The 18,070-nt window shown below is 37.6% G+C and overlaps 2 protein-coding genes across 2 annotated transcripts; both read right to left on the reverse strand.

Annotated features, from left to right (window-relative positions):
- Positions 1-859: 859 nt before the first annotated feature.
- Positions 860-11,100, reverse strand: pitpnbl (phosphatidylinositol transfer protein, beta, like). The gene is made up of 11 exons (XM_051717030.1): positions 11,006-11,100; positions 10,581-10,611; positions 10,190-10,335; positions 9,914-10,005; positions 8,952-8,959; positions 8,714-8,788; positions 7,793-7,876; positions 7,506-7,583; positions 7,210-7,317; positions 3,709-3,831; positions 860-1,751 (listed from the first exon to the last, which is right to left on the reverse strand). The coding sequence occupies exons 1-11, from the start codon at positions 11,023-11,025 to the stop codon at positions 1,704-1,706; spliced, it is 813 nt and encodes a 270-aa protein (XP_051572990.1). The 5' UTR covers positions 11,026-11,100; the 3' UTR covers positions 860-1,703.
- Positions 11,101-13,554: 2,454 nt separating this feature from the next.
- Positions 13,555-18,070, reverse strand: LOC127451686 (heat shock 70 kDa protein-like). Its single transcript, XM_051716558.1, has 2 exons — positions 17,915-18,070; positions 13,555-16,138 (listed from the first exon to the last, which is right to left on the reverse strand). Exon 2 carries the CDS (start codon positions 16,108-16,110, stop codon positions 14,179-14,181), a length of 1,932 nt encoding a protein of 643 aa, XP_051572518.1. The 5' UTR covers positions 16,111-16,138; positions 17,915-18,070; the 3' UTR covers positions 13,555-14,178.

The following is an 18,070-nucleotide window of genomic DNA, read 5'->3' on the forward strand; positions in this document are numbered from 1 at the left end:
TGAAAATTGGTGGAAAGATTTTTATATTTTATTTTATTTTTTTCTCTTTTTAATATAATATTTTTTCCATTCTTAATCTTACCGATTTTACCATAATCTTACCTTACATAAATTGTCCTAAATGATACAGATAAACTCTTAAAACATATTCTCTAATCAGCAGCTACAAATTTACAGTTGGTGATATCAAAGGTTCATAACTACTTTAATGGAAATGTGCAGTCTTGGGGCCTTGGGTTTTTTAAAGTTGCACAGTTTCACCACTATTATACTAAATTAGGCTATGGAAGTACAAATGTTTTGACTTTCTTGAAATGCCTTGCGAGCAAGCTAGGAGACTAAAATTTAGAAATAGGTTCATCTCAGTGCAGTCCTCTGACACATTAGGCCATGTCAAACATGATCTCAAATATTTGTCTATGATTTACTGAGCCCACCAAGCCTGTAATTGTTACAGATTTATAGATTTAAAACATCTTCCTGCTAGTCCGTGACCTAATTTATACAAATAAAACGCAGCAGTAAAAAGTCCACCCAAATCACTGTTAAATTTGAACTGAAAATGGATGAGAATTATACAGACAGAATAAGACGTCAATACAAACCCAACCAAAAGAGGACAGTGTCCATATGATCAAACAGCTACAGTAAGTGCCATAAATTGGCATACAGGTGATGTACACAGAATACCTACCAATTATGGATTCAAAATGAGTATTTTATAAACACTCACATAAATGAAGGTTGGGTTTATTGTTGCTCTATCTTTGCATAATTCAGGCAAGGCCAATTTCCGTTAATTAGTTTGCCAAATCTTTTGTTACTTAAATGCATTAGAATAAAAGGACACACACAACTCTTAGTAGTCAATGATGTTTTCTTTTATTTGTTGTTACAGTATTGTAAATTGAACTTCATTCTCCAAAAATTTTGACCATCCCCATCCAAATGGAGAGGTGTGGCCTGTAGCATGTCAGTCAAAGGTGGGAGGGGTTTCAAGGCTCTTACACTCAAGTTTAAAAATGAAACATTATCCACTCAACAGCTCTCAACAATGACATCCACACTGTAATCAGTGCAGAACCAAACCAAAACCCCACCATATCTAAACCTGAAAACCGTTATGCTTTCGAGCTTCTTACAAGTATAACAAGCTTTCTGTTTTTCCTTTAATACATTTTCTGACATGATCCTACCTCTTGAGGCATGTTCCCACCAAGATTTCCCAAACAACAAGATAAATATAACAGAATTAAGTAAATTACTTTTTTTCATTTATTTATGGTCAAAATACATGTAGTAAAATTATTCCTCAGGGCTTCGGACTCATTACTCCAATGGCGCACTCAGTAAAAAGCTGATGGTTGCAAAATGAACCAAAAAAAAAAAAACATTAAACAATTATAACACTTAATTATAAAAAGAAATGCCGGTATCACTTAACGTATCTTAAGTGAGTCCCAAAGAATTTGGCAGCAAATAATGAGGTTTAAAGTCAAACTGCACAACCACGGCTACACATGCATACTTTATACATTCGCACAAACATTCACACTTATGGTAATGGACATGTCCTCAGTAAGGATGACCATTTCCTGTTTGGAAGGGCTTGGTGATGTGGCACGTTGTGATTGGCCATGAGGACTGAAGGAGGTAAAATAAAAAGTAGCCCCTTTTTGTATCTTGCATTCTTCGATCTCTTCCTAGTCCTCTCCTGCTTTCATCCCTCTCACAGGGCCTTGGCTGCGCATCTGAAAATGAAAGAGATTTTTAATAATAATGACATGGAAAAGTACAATAAATCCAGCATTATGCTCCTTATCCACAGAACTATTATTCTCCTGTGCATGCACAAGGTGTTCAACACAACCATGTTTTGCACACATTCAAGCGCTGTTTATCAATCTATATAAATTATACATCTGTTAGTGGCTTGCTTCTGGGTGGCAGGTCATAGTGGACCTCTAAACTTGATGCCCCTGGCGGTCAGAGGCCCTGGGGCCTTATTGGTGGCACTTTACTCTTGGTCACATTGGATATTTTATTTCAATAAACAAAATCCTAATTTTGAGATGGGTCATCATTTGTAAAATCTTCACTAACGGCTATTTTGTATTTAACCCTTAAATGTGTGGAAAATATTCATATTCTTAATATTCTTAAAACTATTAATAACTACAGTTTTTTTTTTTTTTATAGTTTTAAAGCATAGAAGCTCTACTTTACAATGCATATAGGCATTATGACCAAAACTGAACAAGTGCTTTGAAATTCGCAGAAAAAATAATTTATTAAAAATGGTGCATTGTAAATATTATTGTAATCTGTAAAAACATCAAACTGATCAAATAGTCATGTGTCATATGTTGTTGGAAAGCTCTCAAAGAGTTGAATACAACCTAGACAAAAAATATATAGATTAATAGCGAAGTATATCTTTTAAATGTTTCTTGTGAACAGGTGTTGCTCATATGCCGCGTTTTCGCTTATAACTTCATGAAACATAAACATAAGATAAACATAAAATATCACATACCATTACTTAGAGGAGGTGATTATCTTTAAAACAAGCCCACACACAAATTAATCAAATACATAGATCATTAGATAATCCACACAAAGCATAATGTGCACACTCACATAATGTGCTATCTGGCTAAAAACACGTTAGCTTTCCTTGATCAGATGACATCACTGGAAATGCTGCAGCGTCATGGAATGCTAAACCAATCCGATTGGGTTCAGATTGCTCCAACCAATGGTGATAGTCCTCCATATTTGGGCAGAGAGTCATGTGATCAATCACTCTAATTACATATGGCCACCAGGAGATGGTGCCAAGTATATGACACAGACTAAATGATCACTCAAATGCCACAGAATTAAATTCCAAAATCATGACTGCATGCTATGCAAACCTTAAGTCATGGTAGTGTTTGCATGTGTAATTAGTTCTTATGTACCATTTTTATGTTTTATTTGTTTGGAGAGGCTTTAAGACACTTGGAGATGTTTTCGGACACTACTATAAATTAATTTTGTAATGCTATAACTTTTGATTGCTTTGTCATATCAACACAAACATTTGACTCAGTTACAGGTGATATGATTGGGAACCAAACAAACAAGTTTTTCAGAGCCACCTTATTTACATCCTGAGGTAAATAATGTCAAATCAGAAAAAGAAAACATTTACATTTTGGCTTAAGTTTTTTGTGATTTTTCAGCAGTTTCTTAGGCTGTATCAAAATTTATCATAATCTATATCATGACATTTATTTATTTATTTTTACATTTTCTTTTAAATGATACCAAACATTCCTTGTTTTTTTTTTTTTGTTTAGTTTTTTTATCGAGTTATAAGCTTTTAATTTTAGGTATGCCACTGAAACAGGAAATTCTTAAAAACACCTTCAGAGCTTAAAGGGTTAAGTAATAATCTACAATGCATAAATACCATCACTTAAACTGCACTGTCAATAATAATACAATTAAGTTGGTCAGCCCACAGGTGGCACTACTGTAGGTCACATCCCTACTCTATGAAGTTGGGGTATTATTTCAAATATGAAACTTGCCAAACTGCTGTTAATAAAATATCTGCAACTGTAGAACCATCAGCGACATCAAATGTTGGAGTTATTTCCTGCCCAGAATTCAGTTGCTAAGTGCAGGACTGAGACACATGGTGTCTATAGTAATGGTTACCTGGTCCAGCTCTCTCTGCGTCTCCTCCTCCATCCTGCGGATGTCATCCATAGTGAGGTCCACCCAGCGGTCAAGCCAACAAAAGAGCTGCCGGTGGAAATTAGTGAAGAGCCTTTTCTCCTGCTACTCAGAGAGACGGAGAGAGAGATAGGATTTGTGTTACTATAAGCAAACCTGTTTCACAACAACAGCATGAACAAGGACCAGTTAAGAATTATTTCAGCTGTCAAATCCTTATGTATAAAAATATCTCAAACCAGAATAAAAGAGTTTTCACTAAAGTCAGCAGCGCACTAGAAGACTGAAACTTGTCGCCCTGGGCATATTTAAAAACTCACAGTCTCGGGGGCCTGGGTAGCTCAATGGTAAAGACGCTGGCTATCACCCCTGGAGTTCGCTAGTTCGAATCCCAGGATGCTGAGTGACTCCAGCCAGGTCTCCTCAGCAACCAAATTGGCCCGGTTGCTATGGAGGGTAGAGTCACATGGGGTAACCTCCTTGTGGTCACTATAATGTGGTTCGTTCTCGGTGGGGCGCATGGCGAGTTGAGCATGGTTGCCGCGGTGAAGCCACCACATGCACTGTCTCCGTGGCAACGCGTGCAACAAGCCACGTGATAAGATGCGCGGGTTGACGGTCTCAGACGCGGAGGCAACTGGGATTTGTCCTCCGCCACCCGGACTGAGACGAATCACTACGCGACCACGAGGACTTAAAAGTGCATTGGGAATTGGGCATTCCAAACTGAAAAAAAAAAAAACTCACAGTCTCGTTTCCTGTGTGTGCAAACACTACACAACTGATCGCAGAGCAAGTACGTTAATTACTAGATCGCTCTCCTCACCGACTGAAGCTATGATCCCAAAATTTGTTCTTACAAACATATATAGCAACGGTAGAGTTTATTCTTGACAAAATACCATCAAACAACAAAGAGGAATAGCTTGTGGTCATTTTTGCACTGAGTGGGGAGATATGAGTAGCAGTTGGATGTTTTATTTTATTTTTATGTATAAAATTTTTTTGTCTCCTGCTTCCCAATGCATTACTCTCTCCTCTTGTCCTTTTTCACAAAGTCGTTGGCTATTGGTCATTGTTGCTCTCTCGCTCGTCAGGATATTGCGCACATCAGAGGTAGACCGAAATACCGGTTTTACCATTTAATCAGTGCCGACAGTTACTTTTAGAAAGAATCTATGCTGATAAAAACAATTAATGACTACTACGTTTACATAGACACCAGAAAGCAGCTTATTGTGAGAAAGCATGTTATTGCGAGAAAGCAGTGTTCTGGTTTACATGTACTGCATAAACAGCATACTCTTTACTCCCGTATACATGCGGCTCAGTCAGTAAGCAGCTTTCTCCACAGCAACGTAATTTCCCTGCAACGCTTGTGTAAATAACAAACATGGCATCTGAGAAAGACTTTGCTATTTTATTCTCCGTTCCTTCGGTTTATTTTCAGATATTCCACAGTTGTTGCTGTGTTTGTTTTTTTAACTTTCTTTAGCGACCTCCCTCTTATGTAAAACTCCGGGATTCCACCAATGTCCTAGCATATAAATGCGGACGTAAGGGATCGTGTATAAATGTGTATAGTTAATAGTGTATGTGCTTTTCCTACTGTACTCCCAGAAATGTTGAATTCTTTCCACTGTGAGGACTTGTTATTGGGCTCCATCATATGACGTTTGTTCTTCAGTCTGTTCACGTACATGCGCACTCTTCAAACATGTTTACATGGCCACATCAAGAAACCTGGGTGTGTTAAACCGCTTTCTCTTAATCCCTTAAGCGGTGTAAGGAAATCGGCATTCTTGTTTACATGTTGTTTCAGAATGCCACTTTATGCAATAAACCGTTTTCTTAAGTGCATATAAACGTGGTCACTGACACCTCGTGGAGATTTGCTGAAACTAAAACTTTCATCATTGTCAATATTCATCCATATTTTTATATATTTATCCTCACTTCAATGCATATTTTTTTATTTTGACTGGATAATCGAGTGTTCTAAATTAAAGCGAGGGGATACAAAGAAAAAAGCAAGTATATGCAAACATGCCCTGTCAGCACATACATCGTGTCTCCAACTTCATTTCTTGCGTAGTGCTATCAATTTAATGTGTTAATTTTGTGCGATTAATTATATTAAAAAAATAACACGTAAAAGAAATTAACACAATTAATCATGCCCCGGCGTGTACGTAAATTCCGTGATAAAAGTATGGATATTCCAACCATACGAGCCGCAAGTGGGCAGAGATCTTCCAATGTTCATTATGTACGTGAAGCAGTCGTAGATGCGATGTCAGCAAGTGACACAGACTTTTTCAAGCTTGAAGTACATCCGTTTTTGCGAGCCGCGTGTATTGTTTGCAGCCGCCTCAACAAATCTCACAAGCAGTGCAGCCACAGAATTAGAACCATTCACTGAAGAAGCATAACAGGTGGGCGAAACACAAAAGAATACACGAATCTTGAGACATCGAGTTTCTACTACTTTTATCTTGACAGAGCGTCCTAAAAATGCAGCATTTATGATTATGAATACCAGTGAGAACTACACACATTGACGAACTCAGATTGCAAAACAGATTGCTGTCAAGTGTAGGCTTGTTCAATGATATGAGAATAAAACATAAAATATATTGAGTTCTTTTTGTATTGTCTAATCAATGTTTTATTCATCTGCCACAATAATGCAAATTATTTCTGTATTTCAACCCGTATTATATATTTATTATAGAAATTACACGTATTACATTTACAAATATTTGAATTTTTATGCATTATTTATATAAATAATCTTTATTTGGAGGCCTTTCTCAGCAAATAATGATGTATGCGATTAATTGTGATTAATTCGTTTAATTAATCGGCATGTCATGTAATTAATTCGATTAAAAGAAAACAAATATTGATTGACAGCCGTAATCTTGATAATAATAATAAACCTCATTCCTCAAAATATGGTTTAATATTTGAAATATTTGTAGGTAATAGGTGAAATATTTGGGCTTGTTTATAGTTAAAAGTCCTGCCTTATGCACCAAATTTTCATTTTTTTCTGGTAAGTATTAGGATTTTGGTTACACAATAAACTGCATCTGGGATTTTATTGATTTTGGACTTTTGATACCCCTATGTCTGTGCCTAAGACTAAGATTTTTTTTTTTTACATACTAGAAATCGATTTTAAAAACCAACCGATTAATTGACCGATACTGACCTTTTCCACCAGCTTAGTTATCGTTATTGGCAAAATCTACTATCAGTCGACCTCTAGCGCACATCTGATGACTGATCGGCCAGATTTCAAACAGGTTTGAAATCTGTCATAGCGTCTGCATCTCTGAACATGTCTCAGTAGTGGGCACACTAAAAGATCGTTGGCGACAGGCACGTGCTACAATCGGCACTTCTTTTTGTAGACTAGTTGCTTGTGCTTAGCTTAAAGAGCCATAAGTATTATAGGCCAGGGTACTACTGGATTACCTTATGAATAAAGTTCTCCACACGTCCCTGCAGACCCCACCAGCGAAAATGAACCGTCACCAGCTTATACGCCGTCATGAAGGGACAGTTACCGTTATGAAGCTCTTTCTACAAGAGACAGAGAGTTAAAAACTGTGCATAGAAGTTTTCATATCGATTATCACAGTAAACACTGCATTTCAGAATGCATGGACATACACACACACACATATATATATATATGTGTGTGTATGTGTGTGTGTGTGTGTGTGTGTGTGTGTGTGAATATACTGTATGTGGGTAGTGATCATGTTTACCTTCCATTCAGGCCCAAGAGGTCCTCTCCCAGTTTTCTCTGAGTGGAAGATAGCAGGGTCCTCTTCTGGTTTATAGTCCTGTAACCCAGATTGATAGAGAGATGAATGGAGCGGTTAAAGGAACAGAATAGAATATATGTGTGGGATAGAAAGGAGGAGGAGAGATATTGAAGCAAAATAGCAGCTCAACAGAGAAAATTGATACATAATCACATTTCTGCTAAACTTAAGTGGATCCACAAACATTTCACACAAAGACACAAATGTGATTTTTTCATTCAACTCACCACATCATCCACCTGAGAACGATCTGCAATATCGATTGGCACTATCTCTGTCTCTTCCCACTCCTCAGGAGGGAGACCATGAGGCTGCATGAGAGGAAGATGGAAACATTAGATTGCATACAATACAGTTGTCCTTCAGGCAATTAATGATGCAAAATGATGTAATAAGTCTGCAATAATAATAATAAGTCTCAATTCAAATAAATTACAAAGTATACTTAAATTGTCCACAAGTATGAAAATTACATCATCATTTCCTCACCCTCATGTCGTTACAAACCTGTATGGCTTTATTTTCTCACATAGAAAATAAAAGGAGAAATGTTGAAGAATGTTGATGCTACTCTTTCCCATACAATGAAAGTAAATTAGGCTAACTTTCTGTCTCCTTTTGTGTTACATGGAAGAAATAAGGTTATATCCACCATATTTTTCAAAGCAGAAGTAAGCTGCAGCTGCATTTCCGGCAAGTGAGACAAAGTTCCGCAGCAGCTTTCTGCTCTCTCCTGGTTGTGTAAAGTTTGTGGAAGCCAGGATAGACAGAGCTGCTGAGGACTGTCCATGTCAGCGCATGTGATAAAATGATGGCAAAATGCGAAAAAAGGTAAAATTATATGCACTCCAAAATAATATGTTAATGAAAATAATAATACATTATAATAATGCGATCACATGTATTGCCAGCTTACAATATTAAGCAGTATAAATGAGTATTTTTTTAATCGCTGAAATGGCTTGAGGTGGCTTATACCAGAAAAGGTCCACATTCAAGAAGGCCCTAGTTTCGCTGAAAAATAAGGTGGATATGTGTGTGTGTGTGTTGGGGGGGGGGGGTTATGACATAATCCCTTTCATTTTCACTTTGAGTTATTTGGTATCACATATCTAAGAGCTGATGAACCATGTATTTATTACACTCACATTCTCAGTTGTTTCCATATCTGCTTTATGCCAGGTTTCAATCTTAATGAAGAAGTCATCTTTCATGTACTCATTCTGAAAAGCAGATGGCACAAAGATTTTAGCATATTGCATGGAATGTTTAGGTAATTTTACTCAACAGTGAGCAATGCTGACAAAACCCTGTGATTCAGCAAGTATGACCTGGGAGTAGTCCAGTATCATGTCAATAGTATGATGATTTCAAAGATACACTTACTGTAACAACTAGGATGTTCCAAATTCAATTCAGTGTAGGAGAGAAAAGAAAAGATGGACAATAGGTAAGGTATTTTGCTTGCATCGCAGAAGACTGCTTCAGTACACAATTAATATAATACACAAGTAAAAAATAAGGTAGAATCATACAATGCATTACAAACTTGAAGAATTTTCACACGGCCCTTAACGTTTTTAACCCTGTGTTAAAGGATTATTCCGGGTTCAATACAAGTTAAGCTCAATCGACAGCATTTGTGGCATAATACTGATTGCAACAAAAATTAATTTCGATTTGCCCCTCCTTTTCTTTATAAAAAAAAAAAAAAAAAAGAAACAATCTGGGTTAGAGTGATGCACTTACAATGGAAGTGAACGAGGCCAATCCGTAAACATCAAAATACTCACTGTTTCAAAAGTATAGTCACATGACATAAATAATATGCACGTTAACATGATTTCAGTGTTATAAAATCACTTACTAACCTTTTCTGTGTACAGTTATAGCCAATTTTACAACTTCGTTGCATGATGATGTAATCTCAACAAACCCTAAAACGACTGTAAAAACAATGATATGAACAACTTTACAGCTCAAATAATACATGAGTTTTAACAGAAGAATTAATGCAAGTGCTTTTATAAAATTATAAACTTTCTGCCTTTAAACCCTCCAAAAATTGGCCCCATTCACTTCCACTGTAAGTGTCTCACTGTAACCTCGATTTCTGCCTCTTTTTTTTTTTTTTTTTTTACAGAAAAGAAGGGATGAGTCAAAAAACATTTTGTGGTTATCAACATTATGCCACAAATGCTGTCGATTGAGCTTAACTTGTATTGACCCTGGAATATTCCTTTAATTACTAACCCAGGGTAATAAAGTATGAACAGTGTGATATGGAACAAGATAACCCAGGAACACTTTAAATAACACACTCGCACAGGTAACTAATGTTTACTAACTAGTGCGACAGTAGGGATAGGCGTTCCAGGCTTTCTCGTGAAAAACCAGGGCTCCTTCAGGTGCGAACATCTGAATAAAACCAGGAACCTTGCTGTAAAAGACGTATAAATATAAAAAGGGTTCCATATATCACAAAATATCACTAGAATAGTAGGTACGTATCACTACATGTTGGTATACTTAACTATAAATCACCAGCTAATAGTAGATGTCCGTGCTAGAAGTTTCTGGTTTACACACTTTTTGGTGACCAATACAATAACACATGCACTCACCTGTGTATGTGGTAAATCTTGTGGGTGTACTGGCCCTTCTCCCCATCTTTCTCGTAAGGTTCATTTCGGAGGACCTCGATTCCTTCTCCTCCCCCTGTGTTATTCTTACTGGCCTCTGCGACCGAGTACAGTTGGCCAACCTGGTACTGGGAGGGGGTTGAGGGGTGTTACATAAGTAACTAATGGCAACTGTCCGCTAGTTCACCGCACAATGAAGACAAACAATGTAATGCAGAAAAGGAAGATGTTGACATTAAACTGACAAACGGCGTGAATGGAACTGTCTCATTATTTGTTGAAGCAATAACAGAAATACAGAAAATTAAACCAGCTTTCGATCACAGAAGACATAAAAGCCGGTTAATGTAGTAGTGGTGAATTTAGGTCTTACCTCTTCTACTGAACATGGCAACAGCACCTGGCTGAAAAAAGAAGTAAACAGAGGGGTTACAAAGCAATATGAGAATGAATAAAAGACAGGTAGCATTTATTCTCTGATATTGTTTGTGACACCGCATTATAACGGGCGTGTCGTTAGCTGGTCCCGGTTTTTTCCGCGATAAACCAGCTCTTTACCATCCAACCGAACCTAAACGGAATATATAGCTCTTATTAAATATGCATCGTATCATGCATGTCTGAATAGCGGTGCTGCTGGGGGAGCGATCCATAAAACACACCAATGCTGTATCGGGAAGGCTAAGCGGCTAGCGCCGACCAGCAAACCCCAAATCACGGGCTTAAAATATACGTAAAAGACGGCAGCGGCATGCTGTCGAATATAAAGCGTAATTAAAATCTGTGAAAGCCACTCACTATTGCTTGACGAGCACCATCCCGAATCTGGACAGAACGGTACATTCAACAACAGATTACGGTCGCCGGAAATGAGTCCTGACGCGTCATCAACGGAGAGGGGCGCGAGGAGGACACACAGGGGTCTGGGCAGAGAGACCATGATGGAAAGGGAATTTTCATGAGGCTTTATAAGACTTTTCTCCTTTAATCACATGTTTAAATACATCTCCAAATAAACTATGATAAGAAAATATTATTTATGGTGATTTTATAGTACACCCCATCTATCACAAAGAGATGCATCTCTGCTGCACGAGACAAATTGATTTCATTGATCAATGAACGCAACTGAGCCTGCTTTGTAATTTCCCAAATTTTCCATTCAGTTATTACATATTTTATGCGTTTCTGTTCAACCGAAACCTAAAAAGAGATAGATCGCCCAAAAAAGAAAATTCTGACATCACTTACCCTCCTGTTGTTCCAAGCCCATTTGATTTTCTTTCTTCCGTGGAATACACAATGAGATGTTATGCAGAATGATATCCTCGGTCATCGTTCGCTTTCATTGAATGGGGGAAAAGATGCAATGAAAATTAATTGTTATTGAGGTTGTCAGTCCCTAAACTTCTGCCTAACATCTCATTCCACAAAGGAAAGAAAGTAATTTGAGTTTGGAACAACATGATGATAAATGATGACAGAATTTTCATTTTTGGGTGAAATATAAGTTTATTTAGTTAGCACCCCAACTGCTGTAACTTCTCAAATGCACTTTGGGATCAATACATTTTTCATTTATTTTTATGTTATGCAAGCAATTAAGTCTTTATACTGTATGTTTCATCTTTTTATGTTTCACTTTTAAGCAAGCAAAAAATTGTCCTTATTTTTTTAAACGATCAGAAGTTTCAGGACTAGGTTGATGTATTTATACACTGCCTGGCCAACAAAAAACAGAAAAGTCACATACTCTTAAGTTTCGTTGGACCGCCTTTAGCTTTGATTACGGTGTGCATTCATCATGGCATTGTTTCAGCAACCTTATGCAACGTCACAACATTTATTTCCGTCCAGAGTTGCATTAATGTTTGGCCAATATCTTGTATTGATGACGGAAAGTCGAACCACTCCTTAAAGTCTTCTCCAGCACATCCCAAAACCTTCAGTGGGGTTAAGGTCAGGACTCTGTAGTGGCCAATTCATATGTGAAAATTATTCCTCATGCTCCCTGAACAACTCTTTCACAATTTGAGCTCGATGAATCTTGGCATTGTCGTCCTGGAATATGCCAGGGAAGAAAAAACTCCACTGATGGGATAACCTGGTCATCAACCCCAGATCATAACACTGCCTCCAGAGGCTTGTACAGTGGGCACTATGTGTGACAGCTTTGGAATAGGGTAAATCTGGACTCATCAGACCATATGACCTTTTTCCATTGCTCCACAGTCCAATCTTTATGCTCCGTAGCAAACTGAATTGGTTTTTCTGATTAGCCTTTCTGACATGTGGCTTTCTAGTGGCCACACAGCTGTTTAGTCCCAATCCTGTAAGTTCTTGTCACATTGTGCATGTGGAAATGCTCTTACTTTCACTATTAATCACAGCTGTGAGTTCTACTGTAGATTATTTACTATGTGACTTCACCAAACGTTTTAATGATCGATCACGAGCATTCAAGATTTTTTTCAGACTACATTTCTAACGCGAAGCTGACGGTTCACCACTATCCTTCCAGGTTTTAATAATGCGTTGGACAGTTGTTAACCCAATTCCAGTGATTTCAGCAATCTCCTTAGTTGTTTTCTTTGCTTGATGCAGGCCAATAACTTGCCCCTTCTGAAACACAGTGGCTGAGTTCCAAATCACATACTGACGTACTACCATACTACTCGTACTATTTCTGCCATATGGCAGAAGTAGTAAGAGTAGTATGCCATTTCGAACTCAGCCAGTAACATAATTTCCACCACCTCAGAATACGTCTTCAGACATGGTTGTTTAAGAAATGAGAAGCTACACACTGCATCATTTAGAGTTAAAAGAATTGTTGCCAGCTGAAACATATTAATCACTGCAATAATTATCCAATTATAGGCTCTTAAGTATCTACTTATTTAAATCCAAATGGTGACTTTTTTTTTTGACCAGGCAGTGTATATCAAATGTTTAGAGTTGATCAAGTACTTGCTACTATAGATTTAAGAAGCTGAAAAAAAAAAAAAAAAAAAAAAAATAAAGCAGTAACAATCAGGAATATTGTTGTGCTTAATTTTTAATGTTGTTTTTATTTATATTTTATTCTCTATTGGTCATTTCCAAATTAGTTTAGTTTTTATCAGTTTGCACTCTTTGACTGTTAGTTTCAGTTTAGTTAGTTTTTTTTTTTTTATTTAGTTTTAGTGTTTTATGGCTGCCAGAGCTAAAACATTTACTTGTATCATTCAAGTATGCTTTATGTCACTAAATTCTCAGGGCAGTCTTGTGTTACCGCTATCCAGTAGCATTTTCTGTCTAATCAGGTGGATTTGAAATGTTTATCATTTTATAGTATACTGTTTAAAAAAACAAACATTTAATTTGAGGGCATTTTTTTATTTTATTTTAGTTAGTTTGGAGTTATGAAAAAGTATATTTTATTTCAGTTTCCATTTTTCCAACCATGTTAGATTTTATTTTTATTTCAGTTAACAAAAATGTTTTCATTATGGAAAATAACACTGGTAACAATTAACAAGTTTAATTTTCAATAGTTTTTAAAAATGTTCAGAGTCAACTCATGAAAAATGTTAACAGTCTTAATTAACCCTTTCAGGTATGGAATATGGCACAATGAATTATCATATGACTACACAAATGCAAAACTAAAAATATGTGTTTTTTTACCACATTTCTTAACATGCAGATGACGTATTAACTAACATTAACATTCTGACACCATAACATTTCAACATCTACTTAAACAGAACACATCTAACAGAAATGCATATTCCATATGCAATATTCCAACTGCAGTACTGGCAAAATTACAATATATTCAACAAATGTACAATATGTTCAGTGCAAATAAAAAAAAATAAAAAAATAACTTGTATGCTTCACAAAAATATCTAAATAAATGATCCAAAAATATCAAATAAATTATGTAAATTCAATTACAAAGAACAATCACATTTCCCATTTCATAACTAATCTACTTCCTCAATAGTGGGCCCCTGGGAACCAGGCCCTGAGCTGGCACGTGTCTGAGCACCACAGCTTCCAGTTGGCATCCCCCCCTGGTACAGGTTAGTGATGATTGGGTTGCACACTTTTTCCAGCTCCTTCAGCTGATGCTCATACTCCTCCTTATCAGCCAGCTGGTTTTTCTCCAGCCAGTTAACGGCCTGGTTGCACTTCTCAATAACTTTCTTCTTGTCATCTTCGCTGATCTTGCCTTTCAGGTTCTCATCTTCTACACTGTTCTTCATGTTGAAGGCGTAAGACTCCAAGGAGTTCTTGGCAGCAATCTTCTCTCTTTGGAGGTCGTCTTCTGCTTTGTACTTGTCTGCTTCCTGCACCATTCTCTCAATCTCCTCCTTGCTCAGTCTACCCTTGTCATTGGTGATTGTAATCTTGTTCTCTTTGCCGGTGCTTTTGTCCACCGCTGACACATTCAGGATTCCATTAGCATCAATGTCAAAGGTCACTTCAATCTGGGGGACTCCACGAGGTGCCGGTGGAATTCCAGAGAGCTCAAACTTCCCCAACAGGTTGTTGTCTTTTGTCATGGCTCTCTCTCCCTCATACACCTGGATCAGGACACCGGGCTGGTTGTCTGCATATGTGCTGAATGTCTGGGTCTGTTTGGTGGGAATGGTGGTGTTACGTTTGATGAGGGCAGTCATGACTCCACCAGCTGTCTCAATGCCCAGGGATAGTGGAGCCACATCCAGCAGCAACAGATCCTGGACATTTCCAGATGTGTCACCCATGAGGATGGCAGCTTGCACTGCAGCACCATAAGCCACTGCCTCATCTGGGTTGATGCTCTTGTTCAGTTCCCTGCCATTGAAGAAATCCTGCAGAAGTTTCTGGATCTTAGGGATTCTTGTGGAACCACCAACCAAAACGATGTCATGAATCTGAGACTTGTCCATCTTGGCATCTCTCAGGGCTTTCTCCACAGGGTCAAGTGTTCCCCTGAAGAGGTCTGAGCACATTTCTTCGAAGCGTGCTCTGGTGATGGATGTGTAGAAGTCAATGCCCTCATACAGCGAGTCGATCTCAATGCTGGCCTGAGAGCTGGAGGAGAGGGTTCGCTTGGCTCTCTCACAAGCTGTACGCAGCCTCCTCAGCGCCCTCTTGTTCTGACTGATGTCCTTTTTGTGTTTCCTCTTGAACTCTTCAACAAAGTGATTCACCATGCGGTTGTCAAAGTCCTCCCCACCCAGGTGAGTGTCTCCAGCTGTGGCCTTCACCTCAAAGATGCCATCTTCAATGGTCAAGATGGACACATCAAAGGTGCCTCCACCCAAGTCAAAGATCAGGACATTGCGCTCCGAAGCTTTGCCTTTATCAAGTCCATAGGCAATGGCTGCAGCTGTGGGCTCATTGATAATTCTGAGGACATTCAGCCCAGCAATTACTCCAGCATCTTTAGTTGCTTGCCTCTGGGAGTCATTGAAATATGCAGGAACTGTGATAACTGCATTCGTAACCTTCTGCCCCAGGTAAGCCTCTGCAATCTCCTTCATCTTCACAAGTACCATAGAGGAGATTTCCTCAGGATAGAATGACTTGGTCTCTCCTTTGTACTCAACTTTGACCTTTGGTTTTCCACCATCACTGATGACTTGAAAGGACCAGTGTTTCATGTCAGACTGGACAACTGGATCATCAAACTTCCTGCCGATCAGCCTCTTCGCATCAAATACGGTATTGTTAGGGTTCATGGCCACCTGGTTTTTAGCTGCATCTCCAATGAGCCTCTCTGTGTCTGTGAAGGCAACATAGCTGGGTGTTGTTCTGTTTCCCTGGTCATTGGCAATGATCTCCACTTTTCCATGCTGAAACACCCCCACACAGGAGTAGGTAGTGCCCAGATCAATTCCAATAGCAACTCCTTTTGCAGATGACATCTTCGTTTTACAGGATGTTAACAGCTGTCTAAAACAAGAGAAACAAAATACAAAATCAAAATCAAACATCTAGGCAAAAAAAAAAAAAAAAGTAGAACAATGAACAATAATAATAGTATTCTATATTAATAGACATGAAGCAGTCCCAGTAATGCTCTAGACTAGTGCCCGATATTAGCCTTTCACCAATATATCGGATATGAAAACATTTTTCCATAAAATATAATGCAGAAAACAATGCTTTAGATTTGGTGTCATAGTGTAGTTTGTCCAGCAGAGTGCGCTCCGACTCCACTGTTTACAGAGCTAACTCTGAACTCATTTTCCCTTTTCAATATAACTAATATAACATTAACCTTGTCCCTGACAACCATGTCACTCATGTCTGTTTGCTGTTAGCTAGCTATAGTTTGTCAGTGCAGTCAGTAATGTAGCAGACTGAAATGTAAACATCAGAGCATCTTTTTGCAGCTCAGCAGACAACGGTGCAGTGGTGGATTGTGTCTGATGAGTGTTGATTTCATGCTATGTTGTTACCTAGTTGGTGAGACACAATGCTGGAAAGTAAAATAAACAATGTCTGTCTTTTACTCTCCATGACAACGAGCTTATAGCTAACTAGCTAACCACATAGCTACTTTCATTGTTGTCAGCTGAGTGGAAGCTAATGAGTAAACATGTATTCACCAAACTGTTTTGTTCAGGATTTACAGTTTGGTACCCCCTTCAGCTGAACAATTCCAGTTGTGTCATTTATAAAATGTAATATTCAGAAGTCTGGTTTTCCACCATTGAAAGTTTCCCCTGAACTTGTATAGCAGAATATGGTGTAACACTGCTGCCGCTGTTTATCTCTTGACTCGGCAGTATTAATATAATCAGCATTTAACTGATACTAAACAGTACTGATGTTTATTTAGCTACTCATTTTATTTTTATTTATTCTTTATTTTAATGGTCAGCAATTGACTGATACTAAACAGTACTGATGTTTATTTAGCTATGTTTTATTTTTATTTATTCTTTATTTAAATGGTCAGCAATTGACTTCCAGGTGTACCTTAATAAACATACAGTACTGATGTTTATTAAGCTATTTATTGTATTTGTATTCTTTATTTTCTCAGTGTTCATTTCTATACATTGTCAACAAATTCTAATAATAATCTCAAATATTCTTTGATAAAAATATTTAAGAAAGCAGCCTTCCTAGTACCTTTGCATAGTCATATCGGTGCAAAATCGGTACAAATTCACATAGAAAAGGTCTGTTTTCATTCCAGCTCAAAAAATAAATACCGATATGGTGGCTGATATAATCTGTGAGTTTTCCCCCTCTAAAATCAGTATCGGTCTCAAAAATCCCATATCAGTCTCCTCTAGACAGAGACTGACTGGAACAACTAACTTACCTGCACATCTTAATAAAAACATTAGCCCCTTTCACACATACAACCAGGTAAATTACAGGAAAATTGTTGGGTTGCCTTTACTGGTACATGTTCACACATACCATCAATATGAAAATGTATAAAAACTTCTCAGTAAGGGAAATTACCATAACAAAATTTATCAGTATTTTCAAAAAGGTCTTGTTCACACACGATCTCTTACCTGAAAAATGCAGTACATTTTCTGGAAAAGGCTGGATGTGTGAAATGAGCTATTATTGGCTAACTTTATTATTCAGCTAATTGCCTTTACAAAATGATTTGAAATGATTAAGATTATACCGATTTAGTTTATTAAATAGTAAAAGTAAACAGAGACGATATAAGACTGAAAACATTTATAAATTTCATACCGTTGTGCAGTTCTGTGGTTTCTTCCTCAGATATTAGTTTTATTTCGTCAGAGAAAACCGTCGTGACTTGTGTTCTCTTCCCTGTAACTGAAGTCAGCTCTGTAGGAGAACTCTGACGTTCTCACTCTGCGCTTCTGTTTAAATACAAAACCAACT

This window comes from Myxocyprinus asiaticus, chromosome 14 (assembly GCF_019703515.2).
Source record: "Myxocyprinus asiaticus isolate MX2 ecotype Aquarium Trade chromosome 14, UBuf_Myxa_2, whole genome shotgun sequence".
Taxonomy (NCBI): Eukaryota; Metazoa; Chordata; class Actinopteri; order Cypriniformes; family Catostomidae; genus Myxocyprinus; species Myxocyprinus asiaticus.